At 42.8% G+C, this 19,340-nt stretch overlaps 1 protein-coding gene across 1 annotated transcript; it reads right to left on the bottom strand.

The window, feature by feature from the left end:
• Positions 1–1,494: 1,494 nt before the first annotated feature.
• Positions 1,495–18,532, bottom strand: LOC311133686 (deoxynucleotidyltransferase terminal-interacting protein 1-like). The gene is made up of 13 exons (XM_084167224.1): positions 18,140–18,532; positions 17,682–17,752; positions 16,824–16,920; positions 14,933–15,031; positions 14,763–14,831; positions 14,270–14,323; positions 13,215–13,276; positions 12,764–12,809; positions 12,483–12,541; positions 12,263–12,323; positions 9,601–9,672; positions 2,637–2,692; positions 1,495–2,380 (listed from the first exon to the last, which is right to left on the bottom strand). The coding sequence occupies exons 1-13, from the start codon at positions 18,215–18,217 to the stop codon at positions 2,266–2,268; spliced, it is 939 nt and encodes a 312-aa protein (XP_084023350.1). The 5' UTR covers positions 18,218–18,532; the 3' UTR covers positions 1,495–2,265.
• Positions 18,533–19,340: the final 808 nt, after the last annotated feature.

The following is a 19,340-nucleotide window of genomic DNA, read 5'->3' on the forward strand; positions in this document are numbered from 1 at the left end:
GCTGGAGCCAAAGGCTCCGCCGCCCTCCTTGACCGAGAATAGGGGCCGCCCTCCATCATGTCCACATCCGGTGCGGAGGGAATGGGGGGCAGCGCTATCTCCAAACGTCTAGCAGCCCTCTCAATGAGCCCAGGAAAGTCTGAGCGCAGAGAGGCTGCTGCGAAGGACAGGGCTACTGATCTCTCAGAGCCCGTGTCGGCATCGCCCAGGGAAGTACAAGACCTCTCACTCTCCATAGGAATATCCATCTCATCCCCATAATCCCGGTCTTCTCCAGAGTCGGCGCACTCGGATGATGCCTCAGAAGCTGAGGCTAACACCGATAGCACGTCCTCCAAAGGGATATCCTCCCTAAAGAACGCCCAGCGCTGCTTCCTCTCCTTCAAATAAAAGAGGGCGCAGCTGGCGCAAATAGGGGGATTGCTGATGCGTGCTGTGAACCCAAAGGTCGTGGGGGTCCGCAGCCACCATGGAGGAGCAGCGGCATTGAGCTCTGAAAAGAGCATTTGGGGGTGGAAAATCTCCTGGTGTGCTCATTTAGGACGACGTCGATGACCTGGAAAATCGACTGCGTTTTCTTCGTCCTGAGTCTTCGTCTCTTCTTGGCTTCTTCAGTCTAGTCGCTGAAGATAATGTGAGGCTGATTGAGGGGAAGTGTCCCCTCTTATAGGGACACCCGTACTCCGATTGGCTGCAGGTGTGTGCATAATTTTGCCTCAGGCTGTTCGCTGCCTAGGCAGCGGGGTAAACCAATAGGAGCAGAGCTCCCCTATGGGGCGGAGCTCCACGATATAGAACATACTTTTTAGAGTTTCCTAGTTCCGACTAGCACTGTTGCATGAGCAACAGTCGGTCTTTAACACAGCCACAAAGTCATTAATTATGGCCAAAGCACGCATTTCTACAATTTATCTTCTTAAAATATGATTTTAAACCTAACCATTACCACACTGCCAGCCTTCTGCCTACCCCTAACCTTAAACTCATTTTTGTAATCAATTTAAAATTTGTGGCTGTGTTACCTAGTGGAAACACGGTTGGTCGAATACATTTTTAGTCAGTCAATCCAATGAAAACACCCAACAATGAAACAAATACCAAATATCAAAACCAAACACTTAAAAAAATATTAACATTAACAGAAAAAAATGAAACGTAAATTTAAACAAAACACTTTCAACTAGATCATAGTTAATGTCCTGTACTTCTCGTAGCTTACCACAATGTAAACAACCTGTAAGATACAATTTTCCTGAACTACAAAATAACCAAAAACATAGATGTCTCAATAATAGATATTTACCTACACTATTGTGGAAGAGGTGAGGTGACGAAACAGCCTGTATGGTAAAATATTTCTCCAACATATTTGCTCCATTATTTTAAACGCAATAAACTATATAAAAGGTAGACATACAAGGGATATTTGAACAGAACAGCTGCAGATTATTGACAAAAAACATTCTGACAAATATACTGAATAAACCAGACATAGACAAATCAATACCTTTATTAATAAGTGAATAAGGTTGATTCACGTCTTTGCTAGAAAACAAGTACATGGCCTAAAAATTCATCATGGTCTATGCCGTGAAGTACAATGACATAAAAGGACCTGACATTGTAGAAACATATTACAATATAAAATTGAGAATACAGTTGAGAAGATGGGAAAACAAAATGACTGATTGTTCAAGAACAGTAGAAAAGTCCTTATATTCAATGTGGGGGGAGGCACCCCCTCGCCCCAAGAACCGTTCTATTAGCAAGGGGCCATAGCCTGCCATAGAGCCCGTTACAGTACCGTAAGGATGGGTAAAAAAGAAAAGGAAAAAAGGGGGCACATTTCTTCATCAAATAGAACTGATCAGTAATTATATACAATGACATCCACACATCTAAAATACATTGGCACTCATGTACAGTCTCTCTTGATTTGATATGATTGATATATGAATTCTTTCTGTGGCTGTGTCCGAAATTGACATTTTAGATTTGAGTCATTTAGCAGACACCTACAGGAGCAATCAGGGTTAAGTGTCTTGCTCAAGGGCACATTGACAGATTTCTCAGTCGGCTCGGGATTCCAACCAGTGACCTTTCGGTTACTGGCCCAATGCTTTAAACCGCTAGGCTACCTGCCGCCCACAAAATGGCAGCCTATTCCCTTTGGTGCACTACTTTGTTCCAGGGGCAATAGGGCTCTGGTGAACAGAAGTGTATTATATAGGCCAGGGAATAGGGTGCCATTTGCTAAGGCAGACTTTATTCCTTCCCTGAACTCTGGACCTCCATGGCTTTTTGCATCTTCTCAATCATCCACCCAGGAACTGTAAAAGGCTTCAACTCAACTGGGGTCATTTTCAGGTCAGGGCAATCTCTTTAAAAAAAACATAAAATAAACAACACACAACAGAATCATAATCTCATCCTGAAAACAGGCTAAGCCCTTTGGGCTTGATTTAGCCTGGTCGCCCCAGACCTGTTTGAGCTGTAGGCTATGGCCAACTTATCTGGGGTGACCAGGCTAGGCATGCCTGGTTTAAGAAGTGAATATCCATCGAAGATACTCCATTCAATGACAGATGAATTGACACTCATTGAATAAAATGGGGGCCAACAAATGTCTTCCTTACTTGTAATCATTACTCAGAGAAAGGTCCTGGACATCCTCTTCAATAAGGAGATAGGCCTATAAAATTATAAAATGTTTAGATTAAGTTAGATTAGTTTACATTAGTTCATACATTTAGCAGATCATACTTGCAAGGTGCAAATATGTAGAAAATCGCTCCGCCATTACCTGGTTGTTCAAATTCTATCATGTTCGCCTAATTTCAGTTTATGCGATAAAACAAGCAATTTATAGTTTAAAGAATCATATTACAATCTTTTCAATAACCAATCTTTTCAAAAAGTCACTGCTCTAGAATGTAGTGAAATACTGGTAAATTCAAGAGGGTGCACCTATATTAAATGTCTAAACGTAGTTCTTTGCCCTATGCCATTATGAATCAGATTCCACTAATCATTAGATTGTCCTATACCATATTACAACCTTAGGGGCCTCCCGAGTGGCGCAGCGGTCTAAGGCACTGCATTGCAGTGCTTGCGGCATCACTACAGACCCAGGTTCGATCCCGGGCTGTGTCGCAGCCAACCGCGACCGGGAGACCAATGAGGCGGCGCACAATTGGCCCAGCGTCGTCCGGGTTAGTGGAGGATTTGGCCGGCCGGGATGTCCTTGTCCCATCGCGCTCCAGCGACTCCTGTGGCGGGCCGGGCGCATACATGCTAACACGGTTGCCAGTTGTATGGTGTTTCCTCCAACACATTGGTGCGGCTGGCTTCCGGGTTAAGCGAGCAGTGTGTCAAGAAGCAGTGCGGCTTGGCAGGGTTGACCTTCGCTTCTCCCGAGTCCGTATGGGTGTTGCAGCGATGGGACAAGACTAACTACCAATTGGATATTACAAAATTGGGGGGGAAAAAAGAACACTAACAAAAACAAATAAACATTATACACACACACACACACACATATATATATATATATATATATATACACACACACACAGTGGGGAGAACAAGTATTTGATACACTGCCGATATTGCAGGTTTTCCTACTTACAAAGCATGTAGAGGTCTGTAATATTTATCATAAGTACACATCAACTGTGAGAGACGGAATCTAAAACAAAAATCCAGAAAATCACATTGTATGATTTAAGTAATTAATTTGCATTTTATTGCATGACATAAGTATTTGATCACCTACCAACCAGTAAGAATTCCGGCTCTCACAGACCTGTTAGTTTTTCTTTAAGAAGTCCTCCTGTTCTCCACTCATTACCTGTATTAACTGCACCTGTTTGAACTCGTTACCTGTATAAAAGACACCTGTCCACACACTCAATCAAACAGACTCCAACCTCTCCACAATGGCCAAGACCAGAGAGATGTGTAAGGACATCAGGGATAACATTGTAGACCTGCACAAGGCTGGGATGGGCTACAGGACAATAGGCAAGCAGCTTGGTGAGAAGGCAACAACTGTTGGCGCAATTATTAGAAAATGGAAGAAGTTCAAGATGACGGTCAATCACCCTCCATGCAAGATCTCACCTCGTGGGGCATCAATGATCATGAGGAAGGTGAGGGATCAGCCCAGAACTACACAGCAGGACCTGGTCAATGACCTGAAGAGAGCTGGGACCACAGTCTCAAAGAAAACCATTAGTAACACACTACGCCGTCATGGATTAAAATCCTGCAGCGCACGCAAGGTCCCCCTGCTCAAGCCAGCGCATGTCCAGGCCCGTCTGAAGTTTGCCAATGACCATCTGGATGATCCAGAGGAGGAATGGGAGAAGGTCATGTGGTCTGATGAGACAAAGATATAGCTTTTTGGTCTAAACTCCACTCGCCGTGTTTGGAGGAAGAAGAAGGATGAGTACAACCCCAAGAACACCATCCCAACCGTGAAGCATGGAGGTGGAAACATCATTCTTTGGGGAAGCTTTTCTGCAAAGGGGACAGGAGGACTGCACCGTATTGAGGGGAGGATGGATGGGGTCATGTATCGCGAGATCTTGGCCAACAACCTCCTTTCCTCAGTAAGAGCATTGAAGATGGGTCGTGGCTGGGTCTTCCAGCATGAAAACGACCCAAAACACACAGCCAGGGCAACTAAGGAGTGGCTCCGTAAGAAGCATCTCAAGGTCCTGGAGTGGCCTAGCCAGTCTCCAGACCTGAACCCAATAGAACATCTTTGGAGGGAGCTGAAAGTCCGTATTGCCCAGCGACAACCCCGAAACCTGAAGGATCTGGAGAAGGTCTGTATGGAGCAGTGGCCCAAAATCCCTGCTGCAGTGTGTGCAAACCTGGTCAAGACCTACAGGAAACGTATGATCTCTGTAATTGCAAACAAAGGTTTCTGTACCAAATATTAAGTTCTGCTTTTCTGATGTATCAAATACTTATGTCATGCAATAAATGCAAATGAATTACTTAAAAATCATACAATGTGATTTTCTGGATTTTTGTTTTAGATTCCGTCTCTCACAGTTGAGATACTTGTTCTCCCCACTGTACATACACACACAAATATATACACACACATACATACAGTGGGGAGAACAAGTATTTGATACACTGACGATTTTGCAGGTTTTCCTACTTACAAAGCATGTAGAGGTCTGTAATTTTTATCATAGGTACACTTCAACTGTGAGAGACGGAATCTAAAACAAAAATTCAGGAAATCACATTGTATGATTTTTAAGTAATTAATTTGCATTTTATTGCATGACATAAGTATTTGATCACCTACCAACCAGTAAGAATTCCGGCTCTCACAGACCTGATAGTTTTTCTTTAAGAAGCCCTCCTGTTCTCCACTCATTACCTGTATTAACTGCACCTGTTTGAACTCGTCTTTTATACAGGTAACGAGTTCAAAGTATGTGTTTAGGTAAAAATATTTTTTTTGTTTTATTCTATAAACTACTGACAACATTTCTCCCAAATTCCAAATAAAAAATATTGTCATTTAGAGCATTTATTTGCAGAAAATGACACCTGGTCAAAATAACAAAAAATATGTAGTGTTGTCAGACCTCGAATAATGCAAAGAAAATAAGTTCATGTTCATTTTTAAACAACACAATACTAATGTTTTAACTTAGGAAGAGTTCAGAAATCAATATTTGGTGGAATAACCCAGATTTTCAATCACAGCTTTCATGCGTCTTGGCATACTCTCCACCAGTCTTTCACATTGATGTTGGGTGACTTTATGCCACTCCTGGCGCAAAAATTCAAGCAGCTCGGCTTTGTTTGATGGCTTGTGACCATCCATCTTCCTCTTGATCACATTCCAGAAGTTTTCAATGGGGTTCAGGTCTGGAGATTGGGCTGGCCATAACAGGGTCTTGATCTGGTGGTCCTCCATCCACACCTTGATTCACCTGGCTGTGTGGCATGGCGCATTGTCCTGCTGGAAAAACCAATCCTCAGAGTTGGGGAACAATGTCAGAGCAAAACGAAGCAAGTTTTCTTCCAGGACAACCTTGTACATGGCTTGATTCATGCATCCTTCACAAAAGACAAATCTGCCCGATTCCAGCCTTGCTGAAGCACACCCAGATCATCACCAATCCTCCACCAAATTTCACAGTGGGTGCGAGACACTGTGGCTTGTAGGCCTCTCCAGGTCTCCGTCTAACCATTAGACAACCAAGTGTTGGGCAAAGCTGAAAATTGGACTCATCAGAGAAGATGACCTTACTCCAGTCCTCTGCGGTCCAATCCTTATGGTCTTTTGCAAACCTCAGCCTGGCTCTTCTTTGCTTCTCATTGATGAAGGGCTTTTTTCTAGTTTTGAACGACTTCAGCCCTGCCCCTAGGAGCCTGTTTCGAACCGTCCTCGCCGTGCACTTCACCCCAGCTGCCATTTGCCATTCTTTTTGTAGGTCACTTGATGTCATCCTACGGTTGTTGAGTGACATTCGAATGAGTTGGCGGTCATCCCGGTCAGTAGAGAGTCGTTTTCGCCCTCTGCCGGTCTGTAGCTTTGTTGTCCCCTATGTCTGCTGCTTGACCTTGTTCTTATGAACCGCCGTCTTTGAAATTTTAAGGATGGAAGCAACCTGACGTTCACTGTATCCCTCTGCCAGTAAAGCCAGAATTGAACCCTTCTTTTCCTCACTCAACTTTCCTTTTCAACTCTTTTGTCATGGTCAATAGTTATTTTTTGATTAATATTACTTTTGAGATACTATTAGCACTGTTTTTGCCATCCAACTGGTCCTATTGCAAGAGGATAGTGATGACCACAGTAGTGGTTTTTATACTTTTCCTCGTTAAATAAGATTTGGTTCATGTGATCACCTAATCAGTACCTAATTCAGTAGAATGAGGTGTGCCTGTGTTGGAATTCAACAGACACTGGAATGGAATGGCTGTCATACATGTAGAGATGCTGATTTAAGAAAAATGTGCAGTGGTCCCTTAATTTTTTCCACAACTGTATATACACAAACACACACACACACACACACACACACACACACACACACATACATACATACATATATATATGTTTGTGTATATATATACAGTGAGGGAAAAAAGTATTTGATCCCCTGCTGATTTTGTACGTTTGCCCACTGACAAAGACATGATCAATCTATCATTTTAATGGTAGGTTTATTTGAACAGTGAGAGACAGAATAACAACAAAAAAATCCAGAAAAACGCATGTCAAAAATGTTATAAATTGATTTGCATTTTAATGAGGGAAAGAAGTATTTGACCCCCTCTCAAATCAGAAAGATTTCTGGCTCCCAGGTGTCTTTTATACAGGTAACGAGCTGAGATTAGGAGCACACTCTTAAAGGGAGTGTTCCTAATCTCAGTTTGTTACCTGATAAAAGACACCTGTCCACAGAAGCAATCAATCAATCAGATTCAAAACGCTCCACCTTGGCCAAGACCAAAGAGCTCTCCAAGGATGTCAGGGACAAGATTGTAGACCTACACAAGGCTGGAATGGGCTACAAGACCATCGCCAAGCAGCTTGGTGAGAAGGTGACAACAGTTGGTGCGATTATTCGCAAATGGAAGAAACACAAAATAACTGTCAATCTCCCTCGGCCTGGGGCTCCATGCAAGATCTCTCCTCGTGGAGTTGCAATGATCATGAGAACGGTGAGGAATCAGCCCAGAACTACACGGAAGGATCTTGTCAATGATCTTAAGGCAGCTGGGACCATAGTCATCAAGAAAACAATTGGTAACACACTACGCCGTGAAGGACTGAAATCCTGCAGCGCCCGCAAGGTCCCCCTGCTCAAGAAAGCACATATAAAGGCCCGTCTGAAGTTTGCCAATGAACATCTGAATGATTCAGAGGAGAACTGGGTGAAAGTGTTGTGGTCAGATGAGACCAAAATCGAGCTCTTTGGCATCAACTCAACTCGCCGTGTTTGGAGGAGGAGGAATGCTGCCTATGACCCCAAGAGCACCATCCCCACCGTCAAACATGGAGGTGGAAACATTATGCTTTGGGGGTGTTTTTCTGCTAAGGGGAAAGGACAACTTCACCGCATCAAAGGGACGATAGACGGGGCCATGTACCGTCAAATATTGGGTGAGAACCTCCTTCCTTCAGCCAGTGCATTGAAAAATGGGTCGTGGATGGGTATTCCAGCATGACAATGACCCAAAACACACAGCCAAGGCAACAAAGGAGTGGCTCAAGCAGAAGCACATTAAGATCCTGGAGTGGCCTTGCCAGTCTCCAGACCTTAATCACATAGAAAATCTGTGGAGGGAGCTGAAGGTTCGAGTTGCCAAACGTCAGCCTCGAAACCTTAATGACTTGGAGAAGATCTGCAAAGATCCCTCCTGAGATGTGTGCAAACCTGGTGGCCAACTACAAGAAACGTCTGACCTCTGTGATTGCCAACAAGGGTTTTGCCACCAAGTACTAAGTCATGTTTTGCAGAGGGTCAAATACTTATTTCCCTCATTAAAATGCAAATCAATTTATAGCATTTTTGACATGCGTTTTTCTGGATTTTGTTGTTGTTATTCTGTCTCTCACTGTTCAAATAACAGTGAGAGATAATAATCATTAAAATTATAGACTGATCATGTCTTTGTCAGTGGGCAAACGTACAAAATCAGCAGGGGATCAAATACTTTTTTCCCTCACTGTATATTATAACCTTAATATGCTTGTCCTTAACAGTGTTGATTAAATAAGAACGTTAGTTTGTTGTGACCGTTGCTAGTTTAAACCGCCCAGCTCTTGGTTGTCTCTTTTTCATTTTTCGGCATTGGGAGGTGTTAACATTTGGAGGTGTTTCCGCGGTTTGGACCAATCAAAATCAACTTGGTAGCCTCGTCATTTTCATCACCAGATCCATGGCTTCCTATTAATCTAACCCCAGTCAATTAACGTTGAGGGGGTGTTCTCTATTGAATTAATATATTTTGTATACACATTGAATGAAATAATAATGCTATGGGTGAACACCCTATAAGCTGTATGAAGCTGGTGTGTACAAAACCGAAAGTAAAAAGACAAAAGCTAAACTTAAGGACGGGAAGCATAGAAATGACCGCTTATCAGACTTGCTTTCAATGAGAATGACAGATCTATAACTCACATTTCTATGTGAATTTAGTTGGGTCGCCCACAAAGATTGGTTTGTGCTTTAGCCAACTGCATGACAACGAACATGACAGAGGAGTTTGGCTAAAGCACAAAGAGATATGCTATCAGGCTAGAGATCCGCGTCCAGGCTAGAGATCCGCGTCCAGGCTAGAGATCCGCGTCCAGGCTAGAGATCCGCGTCCAGGCTAGAGATCCGCGTCCAGGCTAGAGATCCGCGTCCAGGCTAGAGATCTGCTATCAGGCTAGAGATCCGCGTCCAGGCTAGAGATCCGCGTCCAGGCTAGAGATATGCTATCAGGCTAGAGATCCGCGTCCAGGCTAGAGATATGCTATCAGGCTAGAGATCCGCGTCCAGGCTAGAGATATGCTATCAGGCTAGAGATCCGCGTCCAGGCTAGAGTTGGGTACAGAGCTCTTACCATCTTTCCACCTGTGGCTCTCATATGCTGTCTCTCCGCCAACCAGTGTTTGTCCTGGGCATCGGCCGCATACTGAAAACACACACAGACACAGTATTATTACTTTGCTGTAAGCTTTGTAATGGTTTATGGTAGGGGAGACAGGATGGTTGTCTCACTCACGGGTTGGTTAGCATAATATAGCAGACAGTGAAGAAACCGTCACCGCACATTGCCACTCCGGTTCCACATTTCTTTTTGACTTTTTGATTTAATTGTATGTGCTCCTTTAATTCCGTTTTTAGCTCCCAATGTACACATGAAATACAATTTATTAAACTAATATTGCTTACTTCTAATCTACAGGTTGTTGTGTAACCATAAGATAAAACATTACAAGGGGTCATCCACCTACAGGTAACTGCCAAATAAAGGAAAACACCAACAAAGTGTCTTAATAGGGCGTTGGGCCACAACGAGCCAGAACAGCTTCAATGCCAAGAGCTTCAATGCACCTTGGCATAGATTCTACAAGTGTCTGGAACCCTATTGGAGGGATGTGACAGCATTCTTCCACGAGAAATTCCATCATTTAGTGTTTTGTTGAAGGTGGTGGAAAACATTGTCTCAGGCCACACTCCGGAATCTTCCATAAGGGTTTAAATTGGGTTGACATCTGGTGACTGAGACGGCCATGGCATATGGTTTACATCGTTTTCATGCTCATCAAACCTTTCATTGACCACTCGTGCTGTATGGATGGGGGCATTGTCATCATGGAAGAGACCACTCCCATCAGGATATAAATTATTCACCATAGGTGATCACTCAGATTGGCTGTGTTTTTATTGGCATTTACCTTGCCCTCTAAGGGGTTGAGTGGACCTAAACCATGCCAGGAAAATGCACCCCACACCATAACAGAGCCTCCAGAACCCTCATTTCCTCAAGTGTTTCCATTATTTTGGAAGTTACCTGTATGTCACCTATCAAGCTGAAGAGACAGCAGACTTTGGCTTGCCAGAGGCCTTTTTCAAGCCGATTATGACTGCTGCCCAGATGTCTAAAGGGTGGTTTTTTAGTTGGATTATTTGTTTGCTGAGAAATTGTGCTTTCCACAGAACATACCCAAGGGTATATGCCATAGGAGATCTGCAACGGGATCCCTAAGTTCATCCAAACGAAAACAGGACGATTCTGACATGGAAATGCCGGCCAACATACACTACATGACCAGAAGTATGTGGACACCTGCTCGTCGAACATCTAATTCCAAAATCATGGGCATTAATATGGAGTTGGTCCCCCCTTTGCTGCTATAACAGCCTCCACTCTTCTTGGAAGTCTGTCCACTAGATGTTGAAACATTGCTGCGGAGACTTGCTTCCATTCAGCCACAAAAGCATTAGTGAGGTCGGGCACTGATGTTGGGTGATTAGGCCTGGCTGGCAGTCGGCGTTCCAATTAATCCCAAAGGTGTCCGATGGGGTTGAGGTCAGGGCTCTGTGCAGGCCAGTCAAGTTCTTCCACACCGATCTCGACAAACCATTTCTGTACGGACCTTGCTTTGTGCACAGAGGCATTGTCATGCTGAAACAGGAAAGGGCCTTCCCCAAACTGTTGACACAAAGTTGGAAGCACAGAATCGTCTAGAATGTCATTGTATTCTGTAGCGTTAAGATTTCCCTTCACTGGAACTAAGGGGCCTAGCCCGAACCATGAAAAACAGCCACAGACCATTATTCCTCATCCACCAAACTTTACAGTTGGCACTATACATTCGGGCAGGTAGCATTCTCCTGGCATCTGCCAAACCCAGATTCGTCCGTCGGAATGCCAGATGGTGAAGCATAATTCATCACTCCAGAGAACACGTTTCCACTGCTCCAGAGTCCAATGACGGCGAGCTTTACACCACTCCAGCCGAAGCTTGGCATTGCGCATGGTGATTTTAGTCTTGTGTGCGGCTGCTCGGCCATGGAAACCCATTTTATGAAGCTCCCGACTAACAGTTATTGTGCTGACGTTGCTTCCAGAGGCAGTTTGGAACTCGGTAGTGAGTGTTGCAACAGAGGACAGACAATTTTTACGTGCTGCGCGCTTCAACACTCGGCAGTCCCGTTCTATGAGCTTGTGTGGCCTACCACTTTGCGGCTGAGGCGTTGTTGCTCCTAGATGGTTCCACTTCACAATAACAGCACTTACAGTTGACCGGGGCAGCTCAAGCAGGGCAGAAACTGAGCTCTTCACTAAGGCCATTCTACTGCCAATGTTTATCAATGGAGATTGCATGGCTGTGTGCTCGATTTTATACACCCGTCAGCAACAGGTGTGGCTGAAATAGCCGAATCCAGTCATTTGAAGGGGTGTCCACATACATACACACATATATATATATAGTGTATATCGATTTTGGTTCTCCATAGAGACAACACATTTTTTACGTAATCTGAAACACCGCCATTGTTCTCAGCATTTAGTGCTTATTAAACCATCTGGGGAAAAATATTTTAGTTGATGCTTCCTTACTTTCCTGTTTTATTGCTCTCATTTATCTGGAAACAGATGTGGGATAACGCAGTAGGTTAGATGCAGAGCGCGTTCATTTATTTAAAACAACCAAATGTACATCCTGCATTTATTGTCACCTCAGAAAGAGAAAGCGAGAGAGAGAGAGAGTTACCTTGAAGAGGTCAGTATGTTTGATGTAAATCCTTCCTCTGGTGCCACCCATTCCTAAAGCCCTACAATTAAAAACAGGGATTTCAGGTTTCATTAGAAACATACCATAAAAACAACGTAGACAAGGTTGGTGGACCACGCCCCCCATGTAAATTCCATTCTCTCTTTATTTTGTGTGTCAATTGAACATTGTTAATACTCTACTTCCAATTTCCACTAACTTGTTTGCTCTGGACCCAAGAACAAATCTGCTCCCTTCATTCAGTCTGGAAGGGTCCCACTGTATAATATGAAAACCTTCTATTATACAGATAATACTCTAATTTATTTATTTACATTACATTGATTTCATCTAAAAAGGACAGTGTGTTTGAGCTTTAAACATTTTTAGAATGCATGAGGGAAACTTGTTATAGTTGCGTGGTATAATTGATAAATGACTATTGCATTTAGCCATTATCACATAACTAATTAATAGAAGCAATAACATATAAACTCTTACCTTTGGTCCCTGACGCTTTATGGACTCTGATGTCTTGGGCTTGGGCCTACAGAACAGCGGAACACAATGGGAGAACATGCATATGGATCATGGGATTCTACATCATACATGTTTGAATATTCACCTTAATCTAGATTTACATTGAAGAGATATGGGACGACTAAGTAATAATATGCCATTTAGCAGACGCTTTTATCCAAAGCGACTTACAGTCATGTGTGCATAAATTTTTACGTATGGGTGGTCCCAGGGATCGAACCCACTACCCTGGCGTTACAAGCGCCATGCTCTACCAATTGAGCTACAGAGGACCTTCAGTGTCACTTCTATGTGAATTAGAGTTTGAGCATTCATGCAGCAGTGATTTTACATGTAGGTTTTGACAATGAAAACAACTGCTCACTGACAGCAAGGTGAAAACATGTCTTGTCGAACAGGAGCACATACTCACACATTACTATATGTAGTAGGCTTGTCATAGGAACCGACAGGAGCAGTTGTGCGCCCTTTCCGCTGGAAAAAAAGACATTGCCATATGATGGGGATTTTCCATTTAAGTATAGTTAATTACATCATGACAAGCTAACAATGTATGGTTAAATAGTTAATCACAACATGACAAGAAGAGGCCTGAAACAGAGCAAGGAAATAGCTCAGGGAATTGTGAAACAGAGCCAGGAAATGGCTCTGTTAGATTTTAACCATATGATGAGGATTTTTCAGTGGACTATGGGATAGACATGGTTAATCAACAAATACAGAGCTAGGGTTAAACATGGATACATCTCTGTTGCTAGGCAAGAACGTAATTGGTTTCTCTCACTGGGTTTATGTGTTTGTTCTCTGGTCATCTGACCTGTCTTCGGTTGTCTTATCTTATCAGTGACTGAAACCAGGCTGAACCCTTTGTCTCTCCTTGAGCGTCTTCCTGATTAAATTATAGCGTGATGGGCTGGGACAGAGGGATTAGGCTTAGGTATGGTTGAGAGATTGATTGTGGGCCTGCCATGTTGTCCACAATCCATCTCCAGGTCAAGCCAGGGTGAGCCAGGTTTGAACAAAGTTCAAACTGAACATTATTATTTTTACATGACAGGGCTGTTATTTGTGCATGACAAAGCTTGATTGGTCACACCACCATTGTTTCCAAACTGAATAGAAGTCAGATTGCGCCACTATCATAAACTAAGGAAGTGGGCGGAGCGGTCAAGAGGGGAAACTGAAGACAGTGGTGGTGGAACCCAAGAGGGAGGGGTTAAGATAAAAATGTATGTAAAATTACTATATAAACTGAGAGCTGGGAGGTGGACAATCAGATGTTTTGCAAACCACCTCGGCTCTATTACGTATGTAATAAAGTCTATCTTAATTCTACAAAAACTCTGAAATACTTTTGGTTCTTTGATTAGTATAAGGACAAATTTGCCACAACATATATTGTCAGTTACTCTGCGTTTTGGATAAGTTCATTATTTTGATGAAGGTTTATTCTACAGACTGGTTTACCTTCTTTGGAACAGGGCTGGTCCTTTGACTGGACTCATCCTCCAGTTTCGCCCGCTGCAAGAAAATAGATATTGTTGCTGAAGTGGAAGAGACAGTGATAGCCCTATATCCTTATTTTCCCTCCAACAACTGGGGGTAATAAGACTAATGCAATGAGGAAAACCCTCATTCATACTTCCAGCCGGCATACTCACTTTCAAACATCATCATCATTTTTGGAAGCGTAAATCAGTGTCATGTTCACTTTAAATCTGCAACTTCACTTATGGTGACAACTACATTTATATGAGACTTGGACTCATTCTAGATGAGTCTTTCTGCAATATATCTCACATCCTATCTCCTCGCCTCCTTCTCAACCGTATTTGAGAAGGTCCAAGGTCCCTCCCCTCCAATACATTTTGAGGTAAGGAAAGAGGAACGTGAGGAATCGAGGAAAGATGGATTGAGAAAGAGCCATCATGATCTTCACTCATTTAAAATCTTCCTTTACCTTGACTGGAGGCTCAGGGCCGGTTCTTGTCACTGTCGCTTTCTTCCCGTCTGAGAAGAGCTGTTTGGACTGACAAGGGACAGGAACTGAACATTACTCACAGACGTCTCTGCGCGTTAACCACAGAATCTAAACAGTGATACTTCTTTGAAACACAGTTGCCATCTTACATTTTCCAAGCAGTTTATGCAGGCTTCTCGGATCAGCTGCTCTGTCTGGACGTCCTCTTCGAAGTTCTTCTTCACGTTGCTGGCTGCTTTCTCGAAAAACTGTCGCAAATAAAGACAATTCTTGGCACCCCGGTTTTCAGTACTCCAGCACCCTACCCTTGAGGATAACAACACTGAGGCTTTTTCTAAAACGTTTTATGAGATTGGAGAATACATGGAAGGGATCTTTAACCATTCCCCCATATAGAATCTTTTCAGATTCTCGATTTCCTTCGTCTGCACTTATGGACTGCTCAGAACTCTATTTTCATGTCATCTGACCATAGCACTGCCCGGAGTTTGATAAAAGGCATTGGCACTTGCATTGGCACTTGGATTGGAACCGGTGCTATGGTCAGATGACATCTTTGGCCACACACCAGTGGTGGGTATGGCATTGAATAACGGAAGCATATGCAGAAAAGTACCTCATACCTATGGTAAAATATGGTGCTTTGTCTTTTATGTTATGGGGCTATTTTATTTCCACTGGTCCTGGGGCTCTTGTTAAGGTCAACGGCATCATGACCTTTACCCAGCACCAGAACATTTTAGGCAAAAACATGGTTGCATCTAACAGGTGGCTGAGGAGGGTGCTGAAATATTGAAAACAGGGGTGCCAATAATGAGGCGGGTGCTAGAGTATTGAAAATAGGGGTGCCAATAACTTCAACCCCTATCTTTTTTTTAAAATTATTATTATTATTTGCCAAACAAAATATATTTCTCTGAGCATTTTTATTAGCATACATTTTTTTGGAGCACACAATATATCTCAGTATTATTTATTTCATATGGTATTTCCTTCTTCTCTTTATCAAGGGTGCCAATAATTATGGACCTGACTGCCTTCAGAGTATTCACACCCCTTCCCTTTATCCACATTTTGTTAAGTTACAGCCTTATTCTAAAATGGAATAAATAAATAAACATCCTCATCAATCTACACACAATACCCCATAATGACAAAACGAAAACAGGTTTGTAGAAATAAATACAATAATCTTATAAATACAAAAACTGAAATACCTTATTTACATAAGTATTCAGACCCTTTGCTATGAGACTCAAAATGGAGCTCAGGTGCATCCTGTTTCCATTGATCATCCTTGAGATGTTTCTACAACTTGATTGGACATGATTTGGAAAGGCACACCATTTGGAAAGGCACACACCTGTCTATATAAGGTCTCACAGTTGACAGTGCATGCCAGAGCAAAAACCAAGCCATGAGGTCGAAGGAATTGTCCGTAGAGCGCCAAAACAGGATTGTGTCAAGGCACAGATCTGGGGAAGGGTATCAAAACATTTCTGCAGCATTGAAAGTCCCCAAGAACACAGTGGCCTCCATCATTCTCAAATGGAAGAAGTTTGGAACCACCAAGACTCTTCCTAAAGCTGGCCACCCGGCCAAACTGAGAAATCGGGGGAGAAGGGCCTTGGTCAGGGAGGTGACCAAGAACCCGATGGTCACTCTGACAGAGCTCCAGAGTTCCTCTGTGGAGATGGGAGAACCTTCCAGAAGGACAACCATCTCTGCAGCACACCACCAATCAGGCCTTTATGGTAGAGTGGTCAGACAGAAGGCACTCCTCAGTAAAAGGCACATTATAGCCCGCTTGGAGTTTGCCAAAAGGCACCTAAAGGACTCAGACCATGAGAAACAAGATTCTCTGGTCTTTTTTAAAACATTTTTAGTCATTTAGCAGACACTCTTATCCAGAGTGACTTACAGTTAGTGAGTGCATACATTTTCATACTGGCCCCCCGTGGGAAACGAACCCACAACCCTGGCGTTGCAAGCGCCACGCTCTACCAACTGAGCTACAGGAAACCAAGACAGCAGACTCACCTTCATGTATTTTCTGAAGACTCCCATAATATCCTCATTGAAGCTGGGCTGTAGAACCGTTCGCAAGAGGTCCATGGATATAACAGGGTCTGTGTAGCTAGACGCACAATGAAAGTGTCAGCTATAATCACACCTTTCGGATAATCTGTCTGGAAAGTCACTCACAAAACACATCGTTATCAGAGTTTCTGCTCTATACTGAAAATGCTCTATGTTGAAAACTTGACAGCTGACATGCACAATATTTGGTATTGTATTAACCTCCACGGGATCGGTGTCCCGTATACGGGGTCCTGAGCTACAGGCAGTTAGATTTGGCTTTTTAGGCGAAAATTGAAAAAAGGATCCGATCCTTAAGAGGCTAAAGAGATTCTCCTGTACTTTTGTATACTTTTCTGCCAGTATTTCTAAAAGTAGCACTCATGAGCCAAAAGTGGTCCCCAAAAAGTGTGTACTAGGTCACATTATGTGCACCACATCATTGCTCTCTCTCACTCTGCCGTTGGTGCATCTTGCTAGCTGTCACTCATATGGCGAGGGGCTGATCGCTCATTGGTTGAAATTGAATCGCTAGGAGTCTGGCCGACATGGGGGGGAAATGCCGCAGCACATCTACCAGAAAAACAGTCGCTTCAAACTTGGCCTTTCGTGGCTAATTGAGGTAAGACAGCAATTCTGCTCATAGATTATGCATGTATTAACTACACATTCACACATCTGGCCCAAAGCAGGAGGTAAACAAAAAAAAACGAAGTAATTGCCAAAGTTACAGAGCATGTCTTTAAAAGCAAACTAATTAACAAAATACTCAAATGTGTTTTTTTTGTGTACTACCCCTTTAACAGTCAGTCAACTTACTTCATGGTCATCTGTGAGCGTCTGCCCCGCCGGCAGAGCTGTCTGTGTTTTATCATGATGTTCCATGGATTCTGGAAGAAGAGGCCAAAGGATGCAGAGTCAATGAGTCACTGCATGCCAGCTGAGTCATCATCCCTTTCCCATCACATGAATTAGGCTATGTGTTGACAACTACTTTTCCGATTTTTACACATTCCCCTATGTTAAGTGACATTTGAAATGTTGGGTAGATTACATTTGAATGACAACTATAACTTGCTAAATTTATCAACTAGCTGATAGATTAAACGACAATCACGATCGAGCAACCTCATCGAATCCCTTTCCACGCACGATCGCAATGAGTTCGAGCTGTCAATCTAATAAATGTCACATTGTTTCTCGTAACATAGCTAGGTAACTGCCTAGGAATCACACTTCGTAATGGTAATCATTTAGCAATTGTAATGCAAGCTCACCATAGTTTGAATGGGCGGCTGTTCAACAGCATCTTGTTGAAGCCAGTCCCTCCGTCCCTCACCTCGATGGGCACCCATTTGGCAACAGCCCTTTTGGTATCTGGCTGGAGTGTGATGATTGATCCTCGAGGTCGGTAAAAGCTTGAAACTATTTTTGATCCCCTTTGACGATGTTGTTACAGAAGTGTACAATGCTCAAATTGGGATTACGTCTTCTGTCTGATGCTTTTTATTTCAACAACAAAACAGGCTAAAACTATCCAAATGCTTATTTAAATACGCGCTGGCAAATTACTTGCTGAATAATTTTTTACTGAATATTCTAGCATTCAAAAGCAACCAGTCTCCTCTTCTCGAACCACACTTTCTTTGTTTGACAGAGCCAGGATGTTTTTCTAGAAACCAAAGCTAACTCTTTACCGCCATCTACTGCACCGGAAGTACAAACATGTATTTAGCGCACGCGTAAAAGCTACGTAGGCGTGTCCGTGCAAAGAAGGCTTTGAACCATTGCAGCCGCCATATTTGTAGGGGCTTTCAGAAGCAACTAATGACGAGCAGAGTTTGGAATATACTGACTATTGTTCTTTATCACCTGTTTTATTTGGCTCTTAACATTTAGGTTGTAGTGACTAGCATTGCAGTATACATTTTTCTTTCACTAAAGTAATATGTAATAATGCAACAACTATGGCAAAATGTACAGGTATGGAATATTTTCCAAGAGATGGCTCTGGGGAACCTTTAGCGGGTTCAAAGCACAAAACATGGGATGTCAGCAGACCAGTCAGCATCTTGAAGAGAGCCTAAAAAGTACAGCTACGGTATGGTAGTTTATTAAAAATGCAAATAACATACATGGTTTGACACATTTTACTGGGAGCAAATGTGATTCAGCGCATCTGTATGCTGGTTCCAATGGAGAAACATTGATAATCTACTCAGAGAGAAGACTAGGAAGATTCATGAATGAATTCAGCACAGACAGTATTTACATTCTCCTGATTCTTGCCCATAGGAATCACATTGAGAAAAACATTCATGGTATTACAAATGATCTACAGACAATAAATTACCATAAGGGTAAACAGGGATAAATACATGTATTCATACTCATACTTTATGTAAAAAGTCTATGAACTGATTTAAGAATAAACATTTTTCTTATGATTTAAGTGTCAAAAGTGTCATGCAAAATAAA

The sequence above is a fragment of the Coregonus lavaretus genome (genome assembly GCF_964263955.1).
Source record: "Coregonus lavaretus genome assembly, chromosome: 8".
Classification (NCBI taxonomy): Eukaryota; Metazoa; Chordata; class Actinopteri; order Salmoniformes; family Salmonidae; genus Coregonus; species Coregonus lavaretus.

What these genes read in the sequence shown, in the direction of transcription:
- LOC311133686 (XM_084167224.1), bottom strand. Translation starts at nt 18,217, where the DNA reads ATGGGTGCCCATCGAGGTGAGGGACGGAGGGACTGGCTTCAACAAGAT. An exon ending in CCTACTACATATAGTAATGT is followed by an intron (nt 12,810 to 13,214) that starts GTGAGTATGTGC and finishes GCTGTTCTGTAG; the next exon opens with GCCCAAGCCCAAGACATCAG. An exon ending in TAAAGCGTCAGGGACCAAAG is followed by an intron (nt 12,542 to 12,763) that starts GTAAGAGTTTAT and finishes CATATTATACAG; the next exon opens with TGGGACCCTTCCAGACTGAA.